The 24,455-nt window shown below is 42.5% G+C and overlaps 1 protein-coding gene and 1 long non-coding RNA gene across 4 annotated transcripts in view; one reads left to right on the forward strand and one right to left on the reverse strand.

The window, feature by feature from the left end:
• Positions 1–1,451: 1,451 nt before the first annotated feature.
• The window catches only part of LOC132007583 (uncharacterized), an 84,976-nt gene continuing 61,972 nt past the window's right edge, over positions 1,452–24,455 (forward strand). Inside the window, exons 1-2 of the long non-coding RNA XR_009401395.1 lie at positions 1,452–1,564; positions 4,790–4,843. This is a non-coding gene — a long non-coding RNA (uncharacterized LOC132007583). The remainder of the gene's footprint in view (positions 1,565–4,789; positions 4,844–24,455) is intronic.
• Positions 2,438–24,455, reverse strand: part of NHS (NHS actin remodeling regulator) — a 335,272-nt gene continuing 313,254 nt past the window's right edge. For 2 of the 3 annotated variants that reach the window (XM_059385794.1, XM_059385796.1), the window contains exons 4-9: positions 19,363–19,425; positions 17,187–17,379; positions 14,367–14,498; positions 10,393–13,374; positions 9,755–9,881; positions 2,438–6,570 (exon numbers count right to left, since the gene is read on the reverse strand). In XM_059385794.1, the coding sequence (XP_059241777.1) occupies positions 5,961–6,570; positions 9,755–9,881; positions 10,393–13,374; positions 14,367–14,498; positions 17,187–17,379; positions 19,363–19,425 (4,107 nt within the window). In that variant the 3' untranslated portion in view covers positions 2,438–5,960. The remainder of the gene's footprint in view (positions 6,571–9,754; positions 9,882–10,392; positions 13,375–14,366; positions 14,499–17,186; positions 17,380–19,362; positions 19,426–24,455) is intronic. The other variant, XM_059385795.1, reaches the window with a different exon arrangement.

A 24,455-nucleotide genomic window follows, 5' to 3' on the forward strand; every position in this document is an offset into this window, starting at 1 on the left:
TAAAAGGCATTTTTAAAAAGGCATTTCAAAGGCATTTTTCAAAAAAGTCACTTTAAGATTCAGCTTCCGAAGTTCCAAAGCATTCACTTAACTCATCAACTGACTGCAAATGTTAAGGCTTCAAAAACAGCGTTTCACCCGACAACTACTCTACTGTCCGTATGGAACGTAAGCGACCACAAAGTTGCCCGATGGAAGATAATGCCGCCCAAACTGTATCCCATCACCCAGCACTGAATCGGGACCATGCCCTGTTTTTATGGAACGCCATGAAGAAAAACTGCTTGTAAAATCACTGTTTGTAAATATTAACGTAGTTTAAAACTCTAGAGCCGTCCTAATTTGGGGAGAGCGAGAGGAGGGAACGAAGCGATCACTAACGAAGTTATCAAACAATCATGCCTTTACTTTCTTTTGCCTCGGCGTTTATATACATATTCTATATACAATAAACCAGGAAGACTGCACGGTCATTGATCAAACGAGGTTACCAACAAAGCCTCAAAATCAACGTTTCAATCTCAAAAAAATGTTCCAACGAATCAACTCGCTAGCTCATCAGTTCTTTAAACTCAAAATTCTATATAAAGTCTCAAAGTCTTGGTAGTTCCTCGCTCCGCGCCCCGCGCCCCCGCCCAACACACCTTCGCTGAGGCAGCGAACGGACGGAAAACGAACTACTTCTCTCAGAAAGTCAGCACAAAGTACTCAAAAAGCCGCCAAATCTCAAAAGCACATAACCGTGGCTCTCCGGGACAGGAGGTGGGAACCACCCCGAACCACCCCCCTCACCGCGATCCCGAAAATCAAGTTCTTTTCCTTCCCTCAGGACAAATCCTGTCCGGCCCCGCCCCCCTCCCCCCGCTCCGCCCCGGAGCTTCCCAACCGTCAAACCAAACCGTACCTCAGCGGTTTTTCGCAAACGAGGGGCAAGAAAGTTCAAGGGAGGAAAAAGTGCCACTACACAGACCTGTTCTGTCATCAGCACCTGCCACACTGCCCGCCGAAGGGCCCGAGGCCCGATTAATGTCAGCCAGCTTTCCGGAGTATCAACGGCCTAAGACCGTTAACTTCCACAGCTTCACCAACCGTCCACCCACCGGAAGTCGCGCTCGACCATATGAGGCGCTTGCCTCGAGGACCCCGGAAGCTCCGGAATACGCGCGCATCCGGGAGCACGCGGCACGCTTCGTGCTATTCACACGGCTCTTAACCAATCCGGCAAGCGCCTGCGCAAAGTTGGGGGTTGGGGGGGGAAAAAGGCACGTTGCTAGGGAGACAGCCGAGGGGCGGGGCTTCGCTTCCCATTGCGCGTCCAGCAGTGCCCGCCCCTGAACGTCTGTAGCTGGGCGTGCCAGTTCAGATTTCCGCCCGCAAAAGCTGGTGGGATTGGGACCCGGCACTAGAGCAGAGGCACGAGCCTCCGACGCTGAGAGGTGTTTCTGCGGCTGCGCAGGGGTGCTGGCGCGCACGCGCGGGCTTTTCCTTCCAGCGCTGGAGAAGCTTCGTGGAGAAGGCTCTGCGGCGTGAGGCTGCCGGTTGCCTGGCCTGCCCACTGTCGTTGGTTGGTTTTCGAAAATTTTGTTTTTTTAAATGTAATTCTGTCTCTCTCCTTACCATCACAGACGTCGACTTTGGCTCTGTCTTAGGTGTGCTTGTCTTTGCTGGAATTCGAAGGAGACGGGCTGGGTCTTTAGTTGTGGAGGCTTGGTACAAACGGGGGAAAGTTATTTTAAAAAGTTGTTACCTCGTGGAAAGGTAACATAGACCCTGGAGCCAGATTTACAGGGGTTCACCCCAGCCCCAACATTTTGTCTTTCCATGGCTTTGGGAGAGTCAGGTAACGGCCCTGAGCTTGCGTTTCCCCGTCTGTAAAATGGGCACAATGTGGGGAGTACATGAGTTTGAGTAAGCAAAGCACTTAGAACACTACCCAGGACAATAAATTTGCTATATAATAAAAGGCACATGAGATTTATTTAGTGGCGTATTGTAATATGTATATCGAGGCTGCCCATCTTCGGAACAAGGCACAGTCTTGAGTAATTATTAGAAGCAAAGCAGGTGAGTGTTGTAAAGTAAAGCCATAAATTTTTTCCTGGCTCACAGAGGAGCTACAAGGAAAGTATAGTAGCTATTGGAAATTTATTCTTCTCTCAAATACAAAACGAGATTAGAGAGGCACCTGGCTGGCTCAGTCAGTAGAGCGTGTGTGATCTCGGTTGTGAGTTGGAGCCCCACATTGGGTGTCGAGATTACTTTTTAAAAAATCTAAAAAAACCCAAAACCCAAAATGAGATTAGAGCTCATTATACATTATTTATTATTTTTTCCACCTACTTTTGCTATAGCAGTTACCTTCCTTTATGTCCAGTTCCCTATAAAACACTTGCTGTTTGTGAAACCCCAAGAATACAATTACATAATCCAAGAGAAACTGGTTGTTTAATTGCAGTCACGTTTATTTGCAGTTTCTATACACACTTTCTAGGTAATCAAACTTTTCTGGTACATTTTTTTGAGAGGGGTTCACAATGAAACTGTCACCATTTTTACTAAAAATAAATACAAGACTTAAAGTGTTGCACAGCTCTAAAATATACAAAGGCTTGAATTGAATGTAAACGTTGAAAACATCTTACAAAAGAAACCATTTCTGCAACAATTTAAAAAGTTCATATTTACAAATATTACAAAAATACAAAATGGATGCAAGTCCATAAACCATTGTCTTTTTGGCCAGCACGAACTGGTTCTAGTACCAAAATAGTTACACTGTAACCTTCTTTATAGTTTTAAATCTTTGTCATGATCTAATTCTCTAAGTCTGCCATCTCTGCAGCAAATGTACTCACTCACTGACCTTTGGCAAGAGCAAACAGTGTGTTTTGTTTGCTACAACTAGTCCATGTCCTCTACTTAGCCAAAAACAAAAAAACCCCAAAACACAAAAAAACAAAAAGGAAAAAAATTTTCCCCCACACAACATAGACATGTTGCATAAACATGAACAAAAAATTAGCATCAGTGCAAACAACAGAAGAAAAGTTTGGATTGATGTTTTTCACGATACCTAATGTGTGTACCCTGCTTCAAAACGGCAGTGATGTTGAGGACAGCCCTCTAATTCTTGGTTTTATATGCTATGTAATAAAGCCATGTAGAATATTCCAGATTAATAAGGAATTCCTTACTTTTTCTTTCCTTTTTTTTTTTTTACTCAGTTTGTTACTCAATACTCTTAACACAGTGAATTTAAAATCCATCATTACTTGGGTTTTTTTTTTTAAATCTATGAAATATAAAATAGAGAAACTCTGCTATAGATTTTTAGAGTAAACAAAATAAGTAAAACTATATTATAAGGGTTAGTTCTGTGATCATTACATATAGAAGGAATCTTATTGCCTCACAATTCAAGTCAGTATGTATTTTAAAAAATATATGGTACCATTACTTAAATTGATGTCAATAATAAAAAGGTGACATATTTATTAAAGCCAATTCATGTGTTTCCTATTCAAGATTTAGAATCACTTTAAAGCCCACATACCTTTCTTTACGCTTAAAAAACCCCTAACTACACAAAAGCCATACTGCAAACGAACTGCTTTTATGAAAATTACAAAAGATCACCTATTGTGACTGGAAATGACGGTTTCTTATCGCATTTGTCTAAAAACTTTCTTTTGAAATTTTGCCAAGTGTACTTTTCAAAGCATGAGAAAAAGTTATTCATGTTCCCATGTGTCAAACCATGCTGGTTTTCTTGACTAATGGGTTCCAATGAGAAATGATGGTCCATTTTTTTCAAACCCCCAAACATTTTTCTTTTAATAAAAAGTATAACACTTTGTAAATGTTCAAATGTACCCTTTACCAGGTAGCTTATCTATCCCAGCACAAGCACACACACACACACACACACACACACACTCACATCCACACACGCACGTTCTCCCTCCTCTACCCCACCACCCCCAGCACATATTTTACATACAAGGATGACAAATTAAGAAATACCATTTGATAGTGAAAACAAATAGTAGGAGACAGACATTTTTTTTTCTTTACAAACAAAAACCCAACAGCAATCAGATTCTCTAATTCTCAATCTATAACACCTTAGAAAGTGTTTCTATTGAAAGACAGCATCCTCTTAGACCAGGCTTTCTCCTTCATATGGTATGAATTAAACCAAAGCCACAAACCCCCTTTCACACATCCTACTTTCCCAAATACCACTTGCATAAACTTAAAGCCAGCTGCTTATCAATTTCTTGGTAACTCTGGTCTGTTCTATCATTCTAATCACATTCTATTCTTTTATAGGCCATATCCCTTCTTAGTTCTCTCTACTTTCTACCTTGTCCCATTCAAAACATATTTTAAGTACATAGCTGCTTATATTTCTGACATATTTCAAACATTAGTATCAGTTCACGTTAAAATCAGAGGTGTAAGAATCATTTACAGATTTCAACTTGTAACTACTTTTTTTTTTCAGTTTTAAGACAAGAAAATTCAAGTAATTTCAAGTAATTCAGCTTGTTTCCCTGCCTTCATTGTATCAGAGCACTCACCCTGACATTTCCATTCCCACCCACCACCCTCCCCTTTTGCCATCAAGCAGATATAGTAAAATCAGACAAAAACTCATTTGTATGTAGCATTGTGAACCAGAGCTGTTCCCCATTCCCAGTTTAACAGTGAATATAAATAATGCCTATACACATACCTATTTCCCAACTACATTGTTCACAGTGTCATTTCTGTTACTTTTTTTTAGGTAGCATGAATCTCATCAGCACAGAGAGAAAGCTTCACTGAAAACTCATTGCAGGTACTTACTGATAAATCAATAGCTCTGTGGCATGCTTATGTTTTATTTTTGTTAGTTAAAGAAACTGGAGCTAATTACTAAACTGTTTAAGGAGTTTATAGTCATTAGATGATGACTGTTTATGTCCCCAGTAGCCTAATATAAAACATAACCTAAATTAACTATTGTTTTCCCTATTCATTCTCTTTAAAGCAATCCACTGAAAAATTAAAAATCTAAAAGACACTGTCAAATGTTCTTCAGGGCTTTGTGTTGAGAATGTTGATTTTTCTCATTGATTAAAAAAAAATCAAAAGCATGCTTTTCATTCTGTCCAAATTACCACATGGCAAATCATAGCCATGTGTTACTATTCACTTGTTTGGTGCTGCAATTTGTCACAAAAATGGCTAGGTCTGAATTCATTATTTTAAATTAATCACATTTCAGTATATGACCTCAAGATTTTCTTTATTTCACCAGTTTAAAATTCATAATTGAGGTTTATCTATCACTCAGAAAATCATATTGGTGGACATTTAAATATGGTATTTTATATGAAAATGGTATTCACAGAATACAGTTATTACACTTTATTTGTTGTGTTCTATAAACAGTTGGTGTGTGGTAGATAATTGGCCACATGTCCACTCGTCATTGATAAATCTATTTACACATTTTTATCAAAAATATGGTATTTACATGTGTGTAGTTCTTTCTTCTGAATTTTGCTTTAGTTCATTTTAATGTAAAAAAATACCAAACCTCCAGAGTAATTTCATCTTCTTAAGAATTATGACAGTGAGGGCTTTGTTTTCTGAATAGGCAGCTCTGGGAAAACTTTGTCTAGGTTTCATGAAAAGCAGACATTTTCAAATTCTATATTATCAAAAGGAATGAGATTGGGTAAATCAAACTAAGCTAAAGAAAAATATGAAAGACAGTGCAGCTACTTAAAGATGTGGAAAATAATCAAGAAGGACCATCTTCCATTTCCCCAGCCAATATTTAGGAATTCGTTGGTAAGCGGTGATGGTACCCCACGTTGTGCTGACTTCTCCTCAGTCCTCTCTTCTGTTCCTACATCCTCATACGACTAAGGGTTTTGGCCTTGGACAGCCAGCCTGGCCCGGGCCACCTATGTTGAGCTCTGGGAGGATCGGTCGTCATGTGGGCTCCCATCAGAATTTTCTGTCTCGCCCTCAGAGATGGCCTGCATGGGCGCATTGTACAGCCTGCAGCGGACGCTGTAGCGACTGCTGCTGGCCGCAGGGGGTGCTCGGGAGCGGCCAACCCTCGAGGAGGCCGAGGTGGCAAAGTTCTTTGAGGAAAACCCTTCCACATTAACTCTCGGGGAGCAGGGAGAGAGTGGGGACAGGGCCTCGGCCCCGGGGACCCCCTGATGAGCCTCATGGGTGCTTTGTGGGGACTCAGCTGTGAGCTCTCCAGGAGGTTTGGGCAGGATGGGACTCTTGAGGATCTCAGTAGCAGACATGCGGTAACTAGAATCCGAGCGACTTCCTTTCTTGAGGAGTAACAGCTTAAACTCTTCGTTGGACGTGTTGGACTTTTTGGCATTTCGGTAGATGAGGCCCGGGGACCTCTGGCTGTTTGGGGTGGTCACGTTGCTGTTGGGCGAAGTACCAGAACCAGCGCTGCTGCTGCTACTGCTGCCAAGAGAAGCCCTCGATTTGCTTCGAGCTGACATATCCCCGGAGTCTTTTCTTCCAAGGACTTTTCTCTTAGACCTTTCAAGAAAAGGAAAAACCTCAGTCCACACACATTTTTCTGAAACTGGAAGTGTTAAGTCACATTCATGCATTGTCCTTGAAGAGCAGTTTGGTGTGCCCTATCTGATTGGCTAGGTGGCATTAGGACACTGGAGGTGAGGAGGGAGATACATTCCTTGTCCTTATAGCTCTCACAGCCCGAGGGAAATTCTCCAATAACCAGTGGACTGAAATTAGGTTCTGTAAATGACCTTCTCACATAATGACTCATGTGGAGGCTGGAGCTAAGAGAGGAGGACTTACTGGGATGTTTTACAAGAGCTTGAGAAGATATTGCTGTCTGACTTCCGGTTAGAGCGTAGGCAGTGAAGAACTGTAGCTTTCTCGTATTAAATCTGTCTCCGCATTACCTATTAAATGCTCTGATGTGTGGGGTCAGCTTCCAGTGAGTACCAGAAGAGCAAAGCGGATAGAGGTGTGGATGGGGCAGGATTAGCCGTAGGTTGATGGTGGACAGGCTTGGGTAACAGATATGTGTGTCTGGGGAGGTGTGTTATACTATTCTGTCAACTTTTTAAATTTCTCCCTATAAAAAAAAATTCTTACATGACTTTTTAAATCAGTCAATCCATTTTTGGCTGTAAAGACAATTTTCTGTAGCTGCTTAGTAACAGCAGTGTTATCACTCAGTAAATCAACTTTCTGTGAGAAGCTAAAAACCTAGACTGCCTCTGGAGCTCTTAAAGCTCTCTGTATTGTAAACCCTCAAGAAAACAAGGTAAAAAAAAAAAAAGTGTCATACACACACACACACACACACACACACAAAGGCAAGGTCATTTTTGTCACTGTGCTACACATAAATAAATCCTATACAAATGCAAATCGAAGATTACCAAGCTCTGTAAGTCCACCAAACATAGGGATCCATCATCATATTATTTCTTTTGATAAGTATATAGGTGTAAACTTAGTGAATCTTTGCATGATTCAGTATGTTGATAAATATTGGCAGCATGCTCTTTCACCAACCTAAAAGTCCATAGAGTAGAGAAAATTTCAGCTTTGCAGTTGGAGACCAGCCTCATTTTGGTTCACTGAAACCTTTGTGGTTAGATCACATAGGCCAGTGTCTGGCACTCCAGTAAGGTAGGAATTCCAAACTAGCATTTGCTTTTAACATCTACCATATTCTAGACACTAAAATGTTATTTTAGCATCAAAATGGAATATGTGAGTATAGGTATTTCCACTAACAGTCAGGAAATGGGTAGAGAGGTTTTAACTGACAAGACTGGATACGAAGTGGCAGCACTGAGATTCAATTCCAGAAGATTCTGACTCCACTACTTAGGTTCTGTCCACTATTCCAGATACTGGCATTTGGTCCTTTGGGGTAAGGACTTGACTCTTTAACTTAGGTAGCATTTTAGTAACTTGTCCTAAGATAAAGTGGGGTGTGGGAAGTATAATTGGATCTTAGACTACACACAGAGCAAAGAAAAAAGTAAACTGATTCTTCACTCTCTGAGTGGCGAGGTGTGCCTGGTAAGGTATGTACACACAGAAAGGGTTTCTCATGGAGTCTTTTAAAAAAAGCTGTTGAAGAGCTGTGCTCCTTCTTTATGTTTATGTGGAAAACCACATCAAGAGAAAATGCAAGTTCCCTTTAAAAGTAGAATTCCAGGGCGCCTGGGTGGCTCAGTTGGTTAAACAGCTGTTTAACCTGGCTCGGGTGATGACCTGAGGGTCCTGGGATGGAGCCCCGTGTTGGGCTTCCCGCTCAGCAGGGGGTCTGCTTCTCCTTCTCTCTCTGCTCCTCCCTCCGCTCCTGCTCTCTCCCTCACTCAAATAGATAAATAAATAGATCTAAAAAGAAAAAAAAAAGTAGCATTCCAGGAAAAATGGCAAACTTCTTGCAAAAAACTTGCTTCAAAAAAGTATAACTTCAGGGGTGCCTGGGTGGTTCAGTTGGTTAACCGTCTGCTTTCAACTCAGGTCATGATCCCAGCATCTCCCTGCTCAGTGGGAGTGTGCTTCTCCCTCTCCCTTTGCCCCTGCTCATATGCACACGTGCTCTCTATCTCTCTCTTGCTCTCTCAAATGAATAAATAAAATCTTTTTTAAAAAGTATAACTTCGCGGGGCGCCTGGGTGGCTCAGTGGGTTAAAGCCTCTGCCTTCAGCTCAGGTCATGATCTCAGGGTCCTGGGATCGAGCCCCGCATCGGGCTCTCTGCTCAGCAGGGAGCCCTGCCTCCCCCTCTCTCTCTGTCTGCCTCTCTGCCTGCTTGTGATTTCTGTTTGTCAAATAAATAAATTAAAAAAAAAAAAAGTATAACTTTGTAAGGTAGAAAAGGCAGTTTTCAAGTTGTGTCCCTTGGGAACCCCATGTAGGTGCAAGGCCTAGTGGAAGAAGGTAGTGGTGGTAGTGAAGGGAGCAGGCACAGCACGGTTGGCTAGCTCAGTCCAGTCTGGGTTGGCCTCTGTGCGAGCTCCTGCTCTGTTTGCCGGTCACACCCTGCAAGGACGATGTGCTCTTGCAGACATGGCCCTTGCTCGCAGGGGGCAGGGGGCAGGGGAGAGAAGGTGAGTGGGCAGCCTGGACACAACAGTGTCCTGCAAAAACAGCGCAGAGGACGTCCTCTGTTTGTGGGATTTGGCGTACTAATTTTAGAGAGGACCAGTGTTATTAAAGAAGTTTAAGTTTTAGGACGGGCAGGGGGAGCCCTGAAACGGGCAGGCTCCTCCACTGTCTTGTCTCCAACTTGGGCTCTGACTGTTCAGTGAAGCGGCTTGCATCTCTGCTAGTGGAGGATTACGGCCGTGAGCAGATTTTTTTTTCCTTTGGTTCAAGAAATTATTTCCGTCAGAGGTTACAACAGACTCTGAGCTTTCACTCTAAGTTACTTAACCATAAATTGTTTTCAAACAGAAACTTGTTCCAGGATGTCTTTCCTGTGGGAAACCCCGTCCCTTCCGCAGTTCTGACGGAAGGCCCTCAGGTGAGGTTGAGCTACATAGAAAGGCTCACATTCCCTAACGGAAATAGAAGTCTATCAGTTTGATTCGGAAAACAAGGTTGGTTGGTTTGTTTGTTTTTGCTTTTTTGCTGAACGCACCCCAAGTACCCAAGGCTTTCCCGCATTTGCATTTGATGAGACGCATGGAAAGAAGCGAAGCGTTTGGTATTAATTGCCTCACCTGTGAATGACTGCAAACAAATCCTCAGTTGTACGAGGTTTGTTTGGAGACACGAACACACCTTCTGCTTCGGCCTGAGAGTCTTCACTAAGCGGTGAAATCATAGAGTCATCACTCGGTGACGATTCTTAAATGGAGAACAGAAGCATCTTTAGGAAGAAGTTAGCAGGCACACCGCTGCCTTGCACTGGCTTGCGGCAGCAACAATCAACAGATACCTTACTGCTGTCTTTAAGAAGAGAGATTATCGGGGTGCCTGGGGGGCTCAGTGGGTTAAAGCCTCTGCCTTTGGCTCAGGTCATGGTCTTGGGGTCGTGGGATCGAGGCCCGCATCGGGCTCTCTGCTCAGCGGGGAGCCTACTTCCCCCTCTCTCTCTGTCTACTTGTGATCTCTCTCTCTATCAAATAAATAAATAAAATCTTTTAAAAAAGAAGAAGAGAGATTATCTGTCGCTGCTCAGTCAGTCCCTCAAAAACAAAAACTGTTATCTCACTCGTTTTAATAAGTGGGAAAAAAAGGGGGAGAGGAGGGAAACTGACACCCAGGGCTGCACTGTGTTACGGGGAACATAAGAAAAAAACGTAGTGAAGTGCCGTGAGACACCTCTCTACTTATGACAAAGCCATCAACAACTGACCTTTCAGTGAAACCTCATCCACGCTTCCTTGGGTCTCCTCTGCTTCGCTGTTGTCAGAGGCACTTTTGGCGGAAACACCTGAAGCGGTATTTTCCTGCTCAGAACATTTTTCAGGGCATGAATTTGCAGTTGATAGCTCCGCTTCACAGCTGGTATTCCCAGGCACTTTGTCATGGTGGCGGCTCATCCCAGGTTGAGGCTTGAGTGGATTGCTTATGTCTGTGGGTCTGGTTGGCGAGTCTGACTGAGCCGCGAGCGCATCGAGAGACTCGGGGTACGCAGCTTCCTCCCAATCTGCAGAGGATGGCTTCTGCACCTGTGCCAGGGCCCCGTCTGGACCCGCTCCATATTGTCGTACTTTGCCATCCAGCTCATTTGGGCGGGCACCAGAGACCCTCTGAAATCCCTCTGTGGGAAAGTCAAAATTCTTACTCGCCGTACTTTCCAGAACAGGCTCATTCTCCATATGTTTTTGGTCTTTCGTGACACTCGAATCTAGAAGATTGCTACCAGCTGAGGTCACCGTTTCTGGTTCACAATGGTTCTTTACATCAAAAGTACGTTTTTTCTCTAACTGTAGTTTATCTGGTCCCATCTCGACTGCAGAGGAGTCTAAGAAGGACAGTATGGTGTCTTCAGCGGAGTACTGACGTGATACTGATTTCTTAGCCGCATGTGGCTTAATCTTACCTGGAGACAGGGCAGCCATTGCGAGAGTGCTATCCTCTAAATAGGGGAGATCTGTATTGTTGCCCTCGTTCTGCTTCACTTCTTCAGACTTGCTGACGGACCTCAGGTTAACAGACTTCAGGACTGTTGGCGTAATCGCAAGGGACGGCGGAGGGTTGGACCGCAGGGTTTCTCCTACTGGGTTCTGCTTACCATGAGCAAAAACATGCAGTGGGTGACGGTGGTGGAATGGTTTATTCAAGACACTATGAAGAGCACTTAGGTCAAGATGGGTAGGAGGTATAATTGGAAGTTCAAGGTCTTTGCTCAGTGACAGAGCTCCATCTTTTAAAGAGGGTTGCTGTAGTGAGGATTTCCTTTCTGGGACTTTTGGTTTTCTTTTGCTACCTCCAGGAGACAGCGGGCCAGAAAAGAAAGCTGTAGGGAAAGAGGAAGTTGGTGTTTCAGACTGGCTTGAGTAGCCACTTGATGGAGATGCCAAGCCGGCCAGCTTTTCTGGTGAGGCCAATTTAAACTCATTGTCAACAGAAGGAAGGGATGGGGTGGTTGCTCTTGATTCTGACTGGGATGTTTGGGATTCAGAGCTCTCTGGAGATTTGATGCATTCAATAACTGTGGTACCCGTAGCAGTGCTGGAATTAGATAAAGATCTGTAAGGATCATTTGTTTTCAAGTCATTCAGAAGCCAGAGATCTGCATAGTGAGCTGATTCAGCACCTTCATCTTTGAATGGCGGAATATCTGGAGTGTCTAACTGAGGCTCCTTAATACCATGCTCACTCTGGTTCATCCAAGAAGATTCTTGCTTGGTGGGAAGGTTGGCATTTTCCATTCGAGAAGGTGTGTTGGAGAAATCTAGAGGCAGCTTCATTTCCCTGGAGCTGTGAGGCAGGAGCTGGCCGCTGCTTATCTTTGGTTCTTTCTTCTCAGAAATGTCTGCATTTCCATCGGACTTCCTCAGTGATGAACTACGTTTAGGTGGGGTCGGCTTTGCCTTTGGTTTCCTGAAAGAGATGCTTGGTCTCCCCTGCCTCCTGTGGTCTAAGTAGTCCTGCCAGGCACAGTCGGGAAGAGTAGGAGGAACCCCAATGCCCTGGCCATTCTCTGGGCCCAGGGCTGCATAGTGACAGACATAACTCTTACTGCCTTTGAGGCCACAGTCAAAGTGCATGGAAGTGTAGTATCCTTCTGTGTCCACTGAGAAGTGAGAGCTAGTGTCTGCTTTGTCTGATGGAGACTTTTCCAGAAAGCTGTCATAAGTGGCCATGCTTGTGAAGCTTGCGCAGCCCAGGCTGTCTGCCTTGGGGCGCTCAGGACTAAAATCCTGGCGGCAGGAGGCATCGTGATGGTGGTGTAGGTAGTTCCACTCACTGTCACTGGTGTTGCTGTTGTTGGGGTCATCCAGCAGATCTGCCACAGTGGACGTAAAGGAGTTTGCCCGGTGGCCTCTCACTTTATCCAGGTGGTCATTGTACTGCTCTGTCACGAAGACGTTGGCATCCTCATTAGCATGAGGGGCTGTGTTGAGTGACAACTCCGAGTCACAGTGTGAAGACCCAGTTAGGGGAGGAGAAGCCGCAGGAGGGATTGTCTCTGAGGTCTGTGAGGGGCATGTGGAGCTGCTCCCACTCCAGTTGCCACTGGATGATTGGTGGTCATCTTTCTGGTCCATGTGGCTGCTGAGGAGGACACCAGCTGTGGAGATGCAGTGGATGGGGCTCCCAAAGGTGTCTGAGTTGGAGGAGATGTCACAGCTGCCAGAGTCGGCAGCCACTCGGGACAGGCGTGACCTCCCTCTCTCATTTAACTTGTGCTGAGGGCTGTGAAGATGTTGAGAACAAGCCAGGCCCAGAGCAGGCTGGTGTTCCTGTGCACTTGGGCTGCTGGGGGCCTCACTGCAATCATTTGACGATCTTTCTCGGTCGCCCATGAAGGGCTCCCCCTCTTCATATGCTGAGGGTTTAGCACCAACTTTGGGCTCAGCATCCCCACCTCTGTTGCCCTCCCGGGGAAGGCTCCGAGATCTTGTACGGCTGCTCACTGCAGTGGTAAACATGGTGTCGCCTTTGTCTGCCAATGCAGAGATGTTGCCAGCGGAGTGAGAAAGGGAAGCTGCGATGCTTTGACCCCTTTGAGCTCTGATTCTCCTTCTGGATGGAGCAGCAATCAGAATATCTTCAGTTTGGCACTCGGAGTCCCTGGTTCCAGACCTCCTATTCACAGTGTTGGAAGGGTCTGGATTTGTGTGCACGATCACATTCCTTTCCCTGGCCACAGGGGATTCGTCAGAATCTAGGGCACATGGAAAGCATAGTGAGATATTTCATACATCAGCAGACTAACAGACATTCTGAGAGATATCCACAAATCTGGTGGTAGCATGTTGGATCTTTGAGGAAAAAAAAATCAGTGTATAAAATTAGGAGAAAGTTAAAATGCTTTAGGGAATCTGTCCCTTTGCTGCTCTGTCTCTGTCTCTACACACACACACATATCCACAGGTGCACCTGCGTGTGTGAGTATGTGTGTGGATAGTAAGTGAAGATGTTTTTAGATCTTCTGTGAATTTTCTCTCTTCACTATCAAATTACTTTGCCCCAATAAGTGACTACTATTTTTTTAAATTAAAGTGCATTTTGTCTTCTTGGCCACTATTCTTTTTTATTTTGTAATATATGCTCAGCAAAATGAAACTTAAAATTCATTATAAGTAATGAACGAGATGCTATAGTAATAGTAATAAGAATAAGAATAAGAAAACAGGAAGAGATTCCTAAACACATGGAACAGAAAAAAATGGGAAAATAGTCATATAAAGGGTAACATGTTATCAATATTCAATATTTAATTGAATATGCTTAAAATTTACCTTTTTAAAATAATTAATGCCATAAAAGTATATCCGTCTTTAAGTAAGGGTATAATTTTCTAAAAATAATCTTTCATTGAATCTTGTTACTTTTTTTCCATCTTTATAAAACTTTTAAAAATTACTTACTTCCATCTTAATAAAACTTTAAAAAATTTCCAAAATATTACATTTCAGCCATAAGACCTGAACATGTATACCTAAATCCCTAAAGTTAAATCTTCACAGTCAAAAACAGAGATTCAAAAAGTAATACCACCCGGCCTGCTGAACACAGAACAAGTACATGCCATTTCAAAACCTTTACAAGTTACAACACTATCTTTAAGGAAGCTGATGAAAAGGCCAACTTCCATTTCATCTCCTTCTAGTTGACACCCAACAGAATGTTAACCATTAACAGTTTATACTACACCTATTTCTTGTTGGACTCTTCTGGGGATACCGGAGATGGTTTTCCTCCTCCTCAGTTTTCGTCTCCGCTGTAGTACGGATTGTGAATGAACAAGGGAGCAGCGTATACTAGCCTCTCTGTCAAAACCAACTCCTGCAACCCACAAATAGGTCTCATTAGCCTTTAGAAATGGCAAACAAATTTTCATTTGCTTGGAACACAGTGATATTTATTGATTGGAAGTAAAGGAAGAGTTTGGATTAAGCCCGTGAATAAATATAAGGGAGCCCTTATTCAGCTCCTATTTAAATTACTCTGCAGTACATTAAGCTTTACTTCTAAATGCAGCTCTGCACGACAGCTTGCAGTGCCAAGAGTAACAAGCAAAGAAGGAAAATCAAAAGAAAGAGGAGAGAAAATAACATCAAAGAATCACTCTCGCACAGAAACAGCTCCTGAAGGACTTACAGCCTTTAGTTACTACTATCTACCGGTCTATTTCTGGGCTCTCTGAAGCTGTCTTTGCATAGTAGATCCAGAGCCAAGATATTAACCTGAATTAGTTCAGCTAACATATCCTGACCTGTTCTTCATTAAAAACATCTTTGTGAGGTTTTTTTCTCTCTCCATTACACCCCAACCCACAACACAACACAACATTCACTCTCTCTCTCTCTCTCTCTCACACACACACACACACACTCTCTCTCTCTCTCTCTCTCTCTCTCCCTCTCTCTCTCCCCCGTGAAGAGAAAATAGCCTAGAGATTTGTTTTTAAATGAACATGTAACTCTTTCTACTTTGTTCTGCTGACTCAGTCGGACACTTCTTGGTATGGCACCAGTGTCTTATCAATATAAAATAAAAATACAAGGCAGTCCTCAGTTCTCTACTTAAGTGGATCTACCTTCACTATCAGCTATGAATGAAGCTGGAATTCCCAGTCTTTACAATGCGTGTCTGTTTGCTTTTATAAATATAGGGGCCAAACCATGATGCTTGCTTGTTTCTCTCTCCATAATCACATTATTGGTACACTACATGCAGTCTTATCAAAACTAGAATGGCGAGGAAGGAGGTGAGGAACTCACACCCCTGTCTGGCACAGGCATGTGCCATGGATTTTTCAGATTGAGCTTTGCCTCAAAATCAGGATGCCAAAAGTGCATTGGAATCTGGTTGCCTTATCTATCCTGATTGTTATACACAGAATAGGTTGGCGTGTTAAAACCTTGACTTAGCTATAAAATGAAGCAGTTTGAGTTCTGCTTATCATCAGAGTGACAACAGTTTCTAGAACTCACGTTAAAAAAATCTGTGAGATATCACATGATGAATAATTATAATATTATTGGAGAATTCATACTAATGGGATTTTCCTTTATTAGCTCCAACCAAAAATTAAGATCTTTCATTCTACTCATAATAATTACAGAACACATGGCACACAGACACACTTATGTTATATGGACAAAATTAGCGTTCTCATTAAAGCTCTTGAAATCAACATATAATCTGGGCTTTAGTCTGAGAGTTCCTGAAATAAAGCAGAAGGAAAGATCTTCCCTTTTCCTGAATCACAAGACCCATAATCAAAGAACTAAATTTAAAAACAAAATTTACTTACAGTGCTGTGAAGAAAGCAGGTGCTGCTTATAATCAAATGTTCCCAGAAGGGAAAGTTAGTTTAAGAGGATGCCAAAATGATACATTTTGACATCTACCAACCCCAGCCCATTTAGATTATGGAGATCAGATAAAGTATGCATCCTTAGAATAATTTCTTCTGCAAGTTGAGTAGGTCATCAGGAAAACTTCTCCTAGCTCATAACCAGCTGATCAACCAGAACTCCGGTTATTCAGGAAGGAAATAATATCTATACCAGATATCTGGTCATCATTTGCTCCCCACTGTATGTGAGAGAAATCTGAGTGGGATTAATAATAGCCATGTCCAAAATGCATCTCGAGTGACATGCCGTCTTTAGTCACATGGTACCAGGATAAAAGTAATAACATGGCCATTGTGACATTTTCAATATACAAATAAATTAAAACATAACTATCAGAGCTGTTTAAAGAAAGCTCAATGGATAGATTATTTTCTGTGTATCTTTGAAAGTGAGAATATTTCACAACATTATTTCACTTGCAGCTAAGATTAGTAGATCGTTTCCTGGCATCTACGGTCACTACAGATAAACTTTTCAAGAAAAGTCTAGACAGGCTTGCGTTCAACCTAGGCTAACATTTAAACCCTCAGTACACAAGAAGAGGAAGGCAGAGAGGAATGTAAGCCAGGCTGGCTAGATTAGAATAGAATTCAGCTTTCATCTTTGAATCTGCATATTTTTAGGTCAGAAATTGCCAAAATCAATGCGGAAATCTAAATGATCTTTGAAACAAGCCTACCTTCATCCAAAGAAGCCTGAAAACAGATTTTATAGTTGGTCTACAGGATCATTACTTGGCAGTTTGAGAGACCTGGGGTTTGCTGTTTTCTTTTTTGCTGTGCCATGCATCATTATCATGTGACTAATCACTGCCGCTTTCTCCATTATTTCAGTCGGCTATGACCAAAGAGCTATTTGGTGACTTTTTTCAAAAAGAAACTGTCCATCATTTACATAACAAGCAGCCTAGCAGAACATATGCAAATGGATGTTCAAAACCTGACAAAAGCATATTGAACATCTTCTGGGTTGTATTTTGATGAAAAAGGTATTGCTTGTTTACAAAGCAGTATTCTTAACTGGCCCGCCCAGCAGCGCAGGTTTTGAACATATTTAAAACACAGAATATTGTGACCCGACTGCCCGTAAGAAAAGAACAGAACGGTACCAGTGACATTGATGGGAATAATGCAAGAAGAAATCACTTGGGCGTCTTGTTTCATCTTTTCCTCTGGTGTTGGGAGAGGCAGTGCTTTGCTCCAGTTGGTCTGCTTGTCCAGTGTCGAGGGGATATTGTGTACTGGGTTTTTTGGCCTCTGCCCTAACATGACATCTGTATCTTCATCCTCCGGGGGATGGGACTGCAAATGAAGTACATTCAGACTTAGCCAGCATGGTTTATATGTAAGCAACATATCAAGGAATTTCACAGTTGAGTTAAGAGCAGTGAGGTCAGAAATAAGCTTTTAGGTCAAAGGAAGAATTCCTAGAAATAGTTAGTGAGCACCACTAATTGAAAGTTACAATTTCAATAGTCAAGCGACACAAAAGAAAAAATGGACTTAAGGAGCATGCTTTTCAGGTTAAATGGAATTAAGAGGAGAGACAGGGTAGCCATAGGTTCCCCCTGCTTGAAAGTGAAGGAAAATCTTAGTTTCTAACCCAGGGACAGGTAGATTCTGGATATCTATCTCCCTGTATATTCCTAATGAAAGGCTTGAGAGCCCTACATGACTGGAATCAAAGGGAGCAGATGATTTAGATGCCTATGAAAGGTTCAGAAAATGTGCCAGAAAACCTAGAGTCAGGAAACATTCCAGAACATATCACCCGAAGGACAAGCCTATCTACTCTGAGAGGCTGGATGAAATCACAAGGAGTTAATTTTACTGTAGAACTGTGGCATTTGTGAATAACATTTCAAAAATGTAGTTTCATCAACACTGTGTGCACACGGAAAAGCAGCCCATCTCCCCCGCTTACTATAGTGGAAAACACAAAAGCAGTTAATGGGGAAAAAGATCCAAGAGGCTTTCTTTTTCAAATTCGGAAGAGTAAAGGATCTTAGTTTCTTTCAGCTTTTGCAGTGGGAAGCTTTTCTTCTAGCTGTGGAGTTAGAGGCCTTGACTTTGGTATGACATTTGAAACTTCTCCATCCCAGCCCTTGATAGATATTAGTATTGTCTACTTTTTATTTCAGGGCTGGGCTCCTAAAAAGGCTCCACTCCGATTTTGATTTCGGGGTTGGGCTTCTAAACCAGATTATTAAAAGACCCAGTTTTCACCACTGACCCTAGTTTTCTTTCTTTCCATAATTTGGAGGAAAGTGAATGTTTCTATAAAATAAATATTTTCCCTTCTTATTCCAATTAAGTTTTGATAATATTCTGTCCTAAAATCATGAAAAAAATTTTCTCATCCTCACATTTGGAAGCATCATGTCCTGCTGACTCGGGATTCACATATTGTCAAACTGTTCTCAGGTCCTCATAAAGAGAAGATTCTAGAGCCATTTGTTTAAGTTAACCCCCCAGCATTTGCTTACCTTGTCAGAGGTATCTGCAAAGCCCCCCAACACACCCAACAGGATATGACTCCCCCCACCTTGAGAAAAATGTGTTCGGCATGAACATTTTAGTAAAACATAGCAACCTTCTTTTCTCTTCAGCTTTTGTGCAGATTCCCAGCGAAGCGAATAGCTCAAATAAAGTTGGAGCACAAAAGACTTTGTTTCCTAGGTAACTTCCAAAAAGAAAAAAAAAAGTTTGGTGCATTCGAAAAGAGAGACAGAAAAAGAGGGAGAAAGAGCAAGAGCTGGAGAGAAACCCCCACCACCAGAGGCCACATTTTGTAGGCGATTCCTTCCTTGAATAACAATGGACTGGGGAACAAAGACAGAATAGTGACCTGACTATAGGCTCTGACTGGCAGCCAAAAGCGTGTTTTATTTAATGGCGACAGGGACAACTGGCTGCCAGAGAATCCTTTTGTCCTGTTCTCTTTTTTGATTTGAGAAGCTGAATCTTTATAGTTCTGATAAATACAGGGCAAACTGGAAATTTCTCTCCTTCGAAGTCTAAGGTCCAGGAGTGGCATTAGGTGATGCCTGTCTTGAACAGAGCCTTCGTTGTAATTTAGAGGGGGAAGGTAAGTGAGAAAGAAAGTCAATGACAGGGCTGTCTAAATCACATTTTATTTAATTCAAGTTAGGAAAATATCACTCTTGAAGTGGACTTAAAAGAATACCTGTTAGTTAGAAAGAACAGTTTGCCATAGTTAAAAGAGAGAAGAAAGTCTGGAGAGAATGGGATAGGGCTGTGATGTAATGTTCTCAGAACCAGTACCTTTCTACTCCATGGGGTCATGTGGCAACACTCAGTGGGGGAGGGCGAACGGGTGCTGTTAAACTATGAACATGAAATGCAAAAAAAAGCAAAAATTAAAAACATGCACACAACACACAGTATACCCTGGTTAAGTCAAATCTGAGATAGTAATGAATGAGTATACCAGGATGACTCCCTCCCTCCCTTCCCTCCATATATATCCTGATTTCAAAGACAGATTAAGAGCACAGACTTTGGAGCTATACTGTCTGACTTCAAATCCTGGTTCTACCATTTATTCACTGTGTGACCAGGGACAATTAATGACTCAGCCTTTCTAAGGTCGGTTTCCTCGTCTGTAAGATAGGGAAATAATAGCATCTATCTGCCCTCCAGGGCTGTTTTGAGGATTAAATGAGCAGTAAGTTGACAGAATTGACTGTGAAAAATGGTGGCACTTAATAAGGTCTGTACTTCTGTCAGCTGCTACCCGTGCTACTGCTACTATCATTATTACATAACCTTACCATGTAGCTGTGCCGTATCTGTGACATCGACTTTGCAAATGGTAACTTTCTTTTAGAGCCCAGTCCCATTTGTTAATTTGGAAAAGACAGAATTCTTTTCTTTCCTCAGAGTGAGTTTATTTTCCGGTGAACTACTTGGAAGAAAATTCCCTGTGTGCACTTTCTTCATTCAGGCTGCTTAAAATCTGCCTCTTCCCCATATTCACAGACTGTATTTGAAGACAGGGTCAGGTTTAAGGGCATGTGACAGGGTCCCGCACTCAGAAGGACACCATGCTTTTTTGAGTAAGGGGCCCTGCGTCTTCATCTTACTGGGCCCCACAAATCATGTAGCCAGTCGTGTTTGGAGAATAATCAGGTAACTAGAATCCCCTTTTCAGGATCTACTGAGTAGGACATTGAAACTCTCTTAAACTCTAAACCATGTCAGCTTTAGATTCAGTTAGGCCTCTATTACAGCACTTTCCCTATAGCATTGCTTTAACGTAACCTGAATTCTTCCTGGATGTGTCTTTTTCTTCTATTAGGTTATAAATTCTTTTCAGTCTTCCATGATGCCAGCAAAGTGGCTCCTCCTTGTAGGAACTCAAAAAATTATTGGTACCCTTGAATGATATGAGCCTTGTGTGTTTTAATAGTGATGAGAAACTCCAAAAGAGTAAGGTTTGTGGTCAAGATCTCAGGAGGAAGCAGACACCATAGAATCCAAGGGCACTGATCATTTTAGTGCAAGTAGGTGAAAAAAATAGAGGAAACCACAAGCCGCGTTTGGTTCCATCAGAGGCTCAGTATTCCAGTTCTGATTTTTCTTAAGCCTATGGCAGACCTCTGTTTTGGAGGTGGAGCACTCCAGGTCTGATTCTCTTCTGAGTTTCTAAATTTTAAGTGACAGGGTTGCTCATTAATTTTTAAGCAAAGCAAATGCCATCTCCTCAGGCCCAGTTAACTTTGATCTGGATGTTACTTAAGACAAAGGATTTCATAGGGTCTGTGGCTCCCTCACTGAAAATGATCATTTTGACAGATGTGCTGTATGTGGCCTGAGTTCAGACGTTACCCCGCTTCTCTCCTAGCCTCCATCATAGATAGTGATGTGTAGGTCTCAAGTAAGACCCCAGGGTATGCCAAGTAGAGAGCAAAATCATGGAAGCAGGAGAAAGGGAGCCTGAAAACAAAGCCTGTATGGCGAAGGAACCCGTTTCCAAGAAACCAAAGGCTCTGGTGTCTCATGAAAGAATTTAAAGAATTACACAGCAGAAAACTGCAGGGAATAAAACATATTAATGATATTAATATATTAATTCTGGTAGTTTGTCTTTAACCTTCTAAGTCAGCTCTCCTACTGAATGTTTTTTCCAGGAGTGACGGATGAGGAGTGGTTTTTAGTTTTCATCAGTTTGAGAACCCGCCCTGCCCCCACCATGCCATTAAATAAGTATGAGGTAACATTTGGAAATGACTAAGGACTCCAAGTCCAGAGAGAGACTTTTCTGTTTTGGTCAACCATCGTTAGGTCAGGGTCTCTGCAGGTTACACTCCACTGAAGATTCCTTCTCAACTGATCCGCCTCTCTGCTGTTTTGATAGGAGCTCAAGCCTCCAGCTTGTTAGGCCTGAAAGTAGGTGCTCTGGAGCTTGTGTGTGGAAGGACTTTGTTCTTTGGTTCTGATTATTTCTGATTCGACTTTTATATGGTGATATAATCAGGTCATAGGATTTTTTTTTCTAAAACTACCTAAGAAATAAAATGAAACTGAAAGAGCACTGTTGCCTCTGGGCATCTCTGTCCAGCCCAGCATGCCGGTCCTTAACCCTTGTGCACGGATAAGGTGAGGAAAAGCTGCATGCTGGCCAGACTTGTATGAATTAAATTATCCTTTAAGGACTCTATTTAAATGAATCCTTCTGCTTATTCTTAGTAAGACCTACAAGGGCAGAAACCATTTTTTGTTCATAACTGTATTCCTACTGCCTTGGTAATGCTTAAGTAAAATCTGTTGCACTGCTAGCTAGCACCCCCATGTGCCTGGCCCAAGCAAACAAAAATCCTCTCAAAAGAAATAATATCAGATTACCTCCACATACAATTTTGCATTACCACATCCAACACAAAGTCAAAGATAACAAGGTAAGGAGGAGACAAGACAGCATGAGCAAGGAGCATCCAAAACGGTAGGCAGAACAGAAGCAGAGCCATAGGGTGTCCTGTTTTTGGAATTACCACCCCATGCAGGAGTAGCAGTGAACAACCTTGGCTTCCCTGGAATATGTGGGAAGCCTCTTAGACCACTCATTGATTCATTCAAGAACATTTCTTGAAGGTCAAAGATAGCACCCGGGGAACCAAAGTGTCACATGAAAAATGATCTCTCTCTCATCACTATACAGTTCTTTTGACTTTTGTTTTGTTTTTTTTTAATTTTTTTATTAGCATATAATATATTATTTGCTTCAGGGGTACAGGTCTGTGAGTCGTGAGGCTTACACATTTCACAACACTCACCATAGCACATACCCTCCCCAGTGTCCATCACCAACCACCCTCTCCCTGCCCCCCTTCTTTTGACTTTTCTGTACTTTCAGATTTTTTCATAATGTTGGACAAAAACACACACATAAAAGTGTCTCTTTATTTTTCCAGGCTCCCATTCTGGCCCTCTTACCCCTGATTTTAAGAGGCCTTAGACTCCGAGATGAGAACATTTTAGAATCAGCCACTACTGGTCTTGCCCATCCTGTCACTGACAAAATATGCCTCTTTGATGCTTTCACCCCATTTCTGTCCCTGCTGGCCCATAATTTACACTCTCAGATCCTTTCCCTACCTGCCCATGAAACTGCTTCAATGAAAGTTAGAGCTACATACTTAGGGTCAATGCTCAGAACAAGAATAATAGACACTATGCATTTCTTCAGTTTTGTGGCTGTGAACAAGCATTTCTCCAAACATCTCAAGATTTTCCCCAACCTTTCTCTTACTGCCAAAAGAAAAATATAATCCCTCCGCATTTTACTTTCTTTGGGGTTTTATTTTATATGCTGATGGGAGCTTATTTTGCCTCTAGACTCTCCAAAAGACATCTGTTAAAATGTTGTGGGTATTTCAGCAGAAAATGTTTTGAAAATTTGGCTTTAGTGTGTGATCTGATAACACGTGGCATTTATAGCAGCTGACTTTCAGAGCTGATTCATTACTATCATGCTGTCTTAAACATGAGAAATATTCACTAGAGAATGGATGCTGTGGTATGCTTGAATATAGGAATAAAACCTTAGAGCGAAGATGCCCATTACAAGCCACATGGGTTCCTAGTCAGGGGATCTGGGACCTTACTTTCATTTCACCCTGGGGCCCATTTGTCCTGAGACCAGGTCCCTGCAATTCTGCACAACGTTACGGCCTATCTAGGAGACGGAGGGGACCTTGTCTGCCTCAGATTTTTCTTACTGGAGTGTGTGAATGTGTTGCACATAAACAGAAAGTGCCTCGATCTTTCTGGAAGGCTTAAAGGAAGCTGGTGATACCTTCTTCACTCAGCACTCTTCCTGCTGCAGTTACATAGCACTCTCTTTCCATGACACTGTCCCAGAGCCTCCTATTGGCTGGCATTGTGCTCTTCCAAACATGCTTAGTGACATCGTTTCTGACTCATTCTGTGCTTCTCCCTTTTCTCTCTCCTCAACTCCAACATGTACCAAAGTGAATAGCTGTGGGAAAACAGAATGAAGTAAGGAAAAGTTTAGGGTCTTCCTGTGTCTCTCTCTCCTAAGCCTTTCTTCCCTTTCCTGGTGTTGCCTTTTCTGCCACTCCCCCAGGAAAGCCAGGGCCTTCGTGCTTTCCCCAGAGGGCCTGAACGCAGCACCCCCAAGTGCCCAAACCCTTCCCACTGCACCCCCAGCCAGCTGTGAGGCTTGACAGAAGCCCACAGATGCATTCACGTTAATGTGCTGAGAACTCCTAGTGAGAAGCCCAAAGGAACACGTCTCTGAGGCAGAATTGTGGATAGTGGTTATAGGCCGGGAGGGAGATATTCAGGAACAAGTGCCAACTGAGTTCTTCTTTTAACCACTTTATATATTACTGTCTATTTAAAACACCAAAATGCAGAAATATTCAGAACTGGGAAAAGTGGCCTTATCATTGATAAGTCTGTTTTTCCAAATCATACCTTTATTTCTCTTCCCTGCCAGATATTGCCACCACCACTTCCTCAATTCTCCTGAGAAGCACTTGGCTAAAGGAAATATACGAAAGGCCAATAAGCATATGCAAAATCCCTCAACATCATTTCTCATTGGGAGAATTCAAATGAAAACCCCAGTCACATACTGCTGTGTACTGGAGGGGCTAAACTTAAAAAGGTCAATAATAACAAGTGCTGGTGCAGAGGAAGAGCAACTAGAACTCTCATAAATTGATGGGGTGCATGTAAAATGGTCTAGCGACTTCAGAGACTGGCATTATCTAACAAACCTAAGCAGATGTCTGCCCTCTAATTCCCTCTCAGGTATATGGAGGTAAGAAGAATGAGTATGTCCACAAAAAGCCTTGCACAAAAATATTCATAGCAACTTAACTTGTAAA

Source organism: Mustela nigripes, chromosome X, assembly GCF_022355385.1.
Source record: "Mustela nigripes isolate SB6536 chromosome X, MUSNIG.SB6536, whole genome shotgun sequence".
NCBI lineage: Eukaryota > Metazoa > Chordata > Mammalia > Carnivora > Mustelidae > Mustela > Mustela nigripes.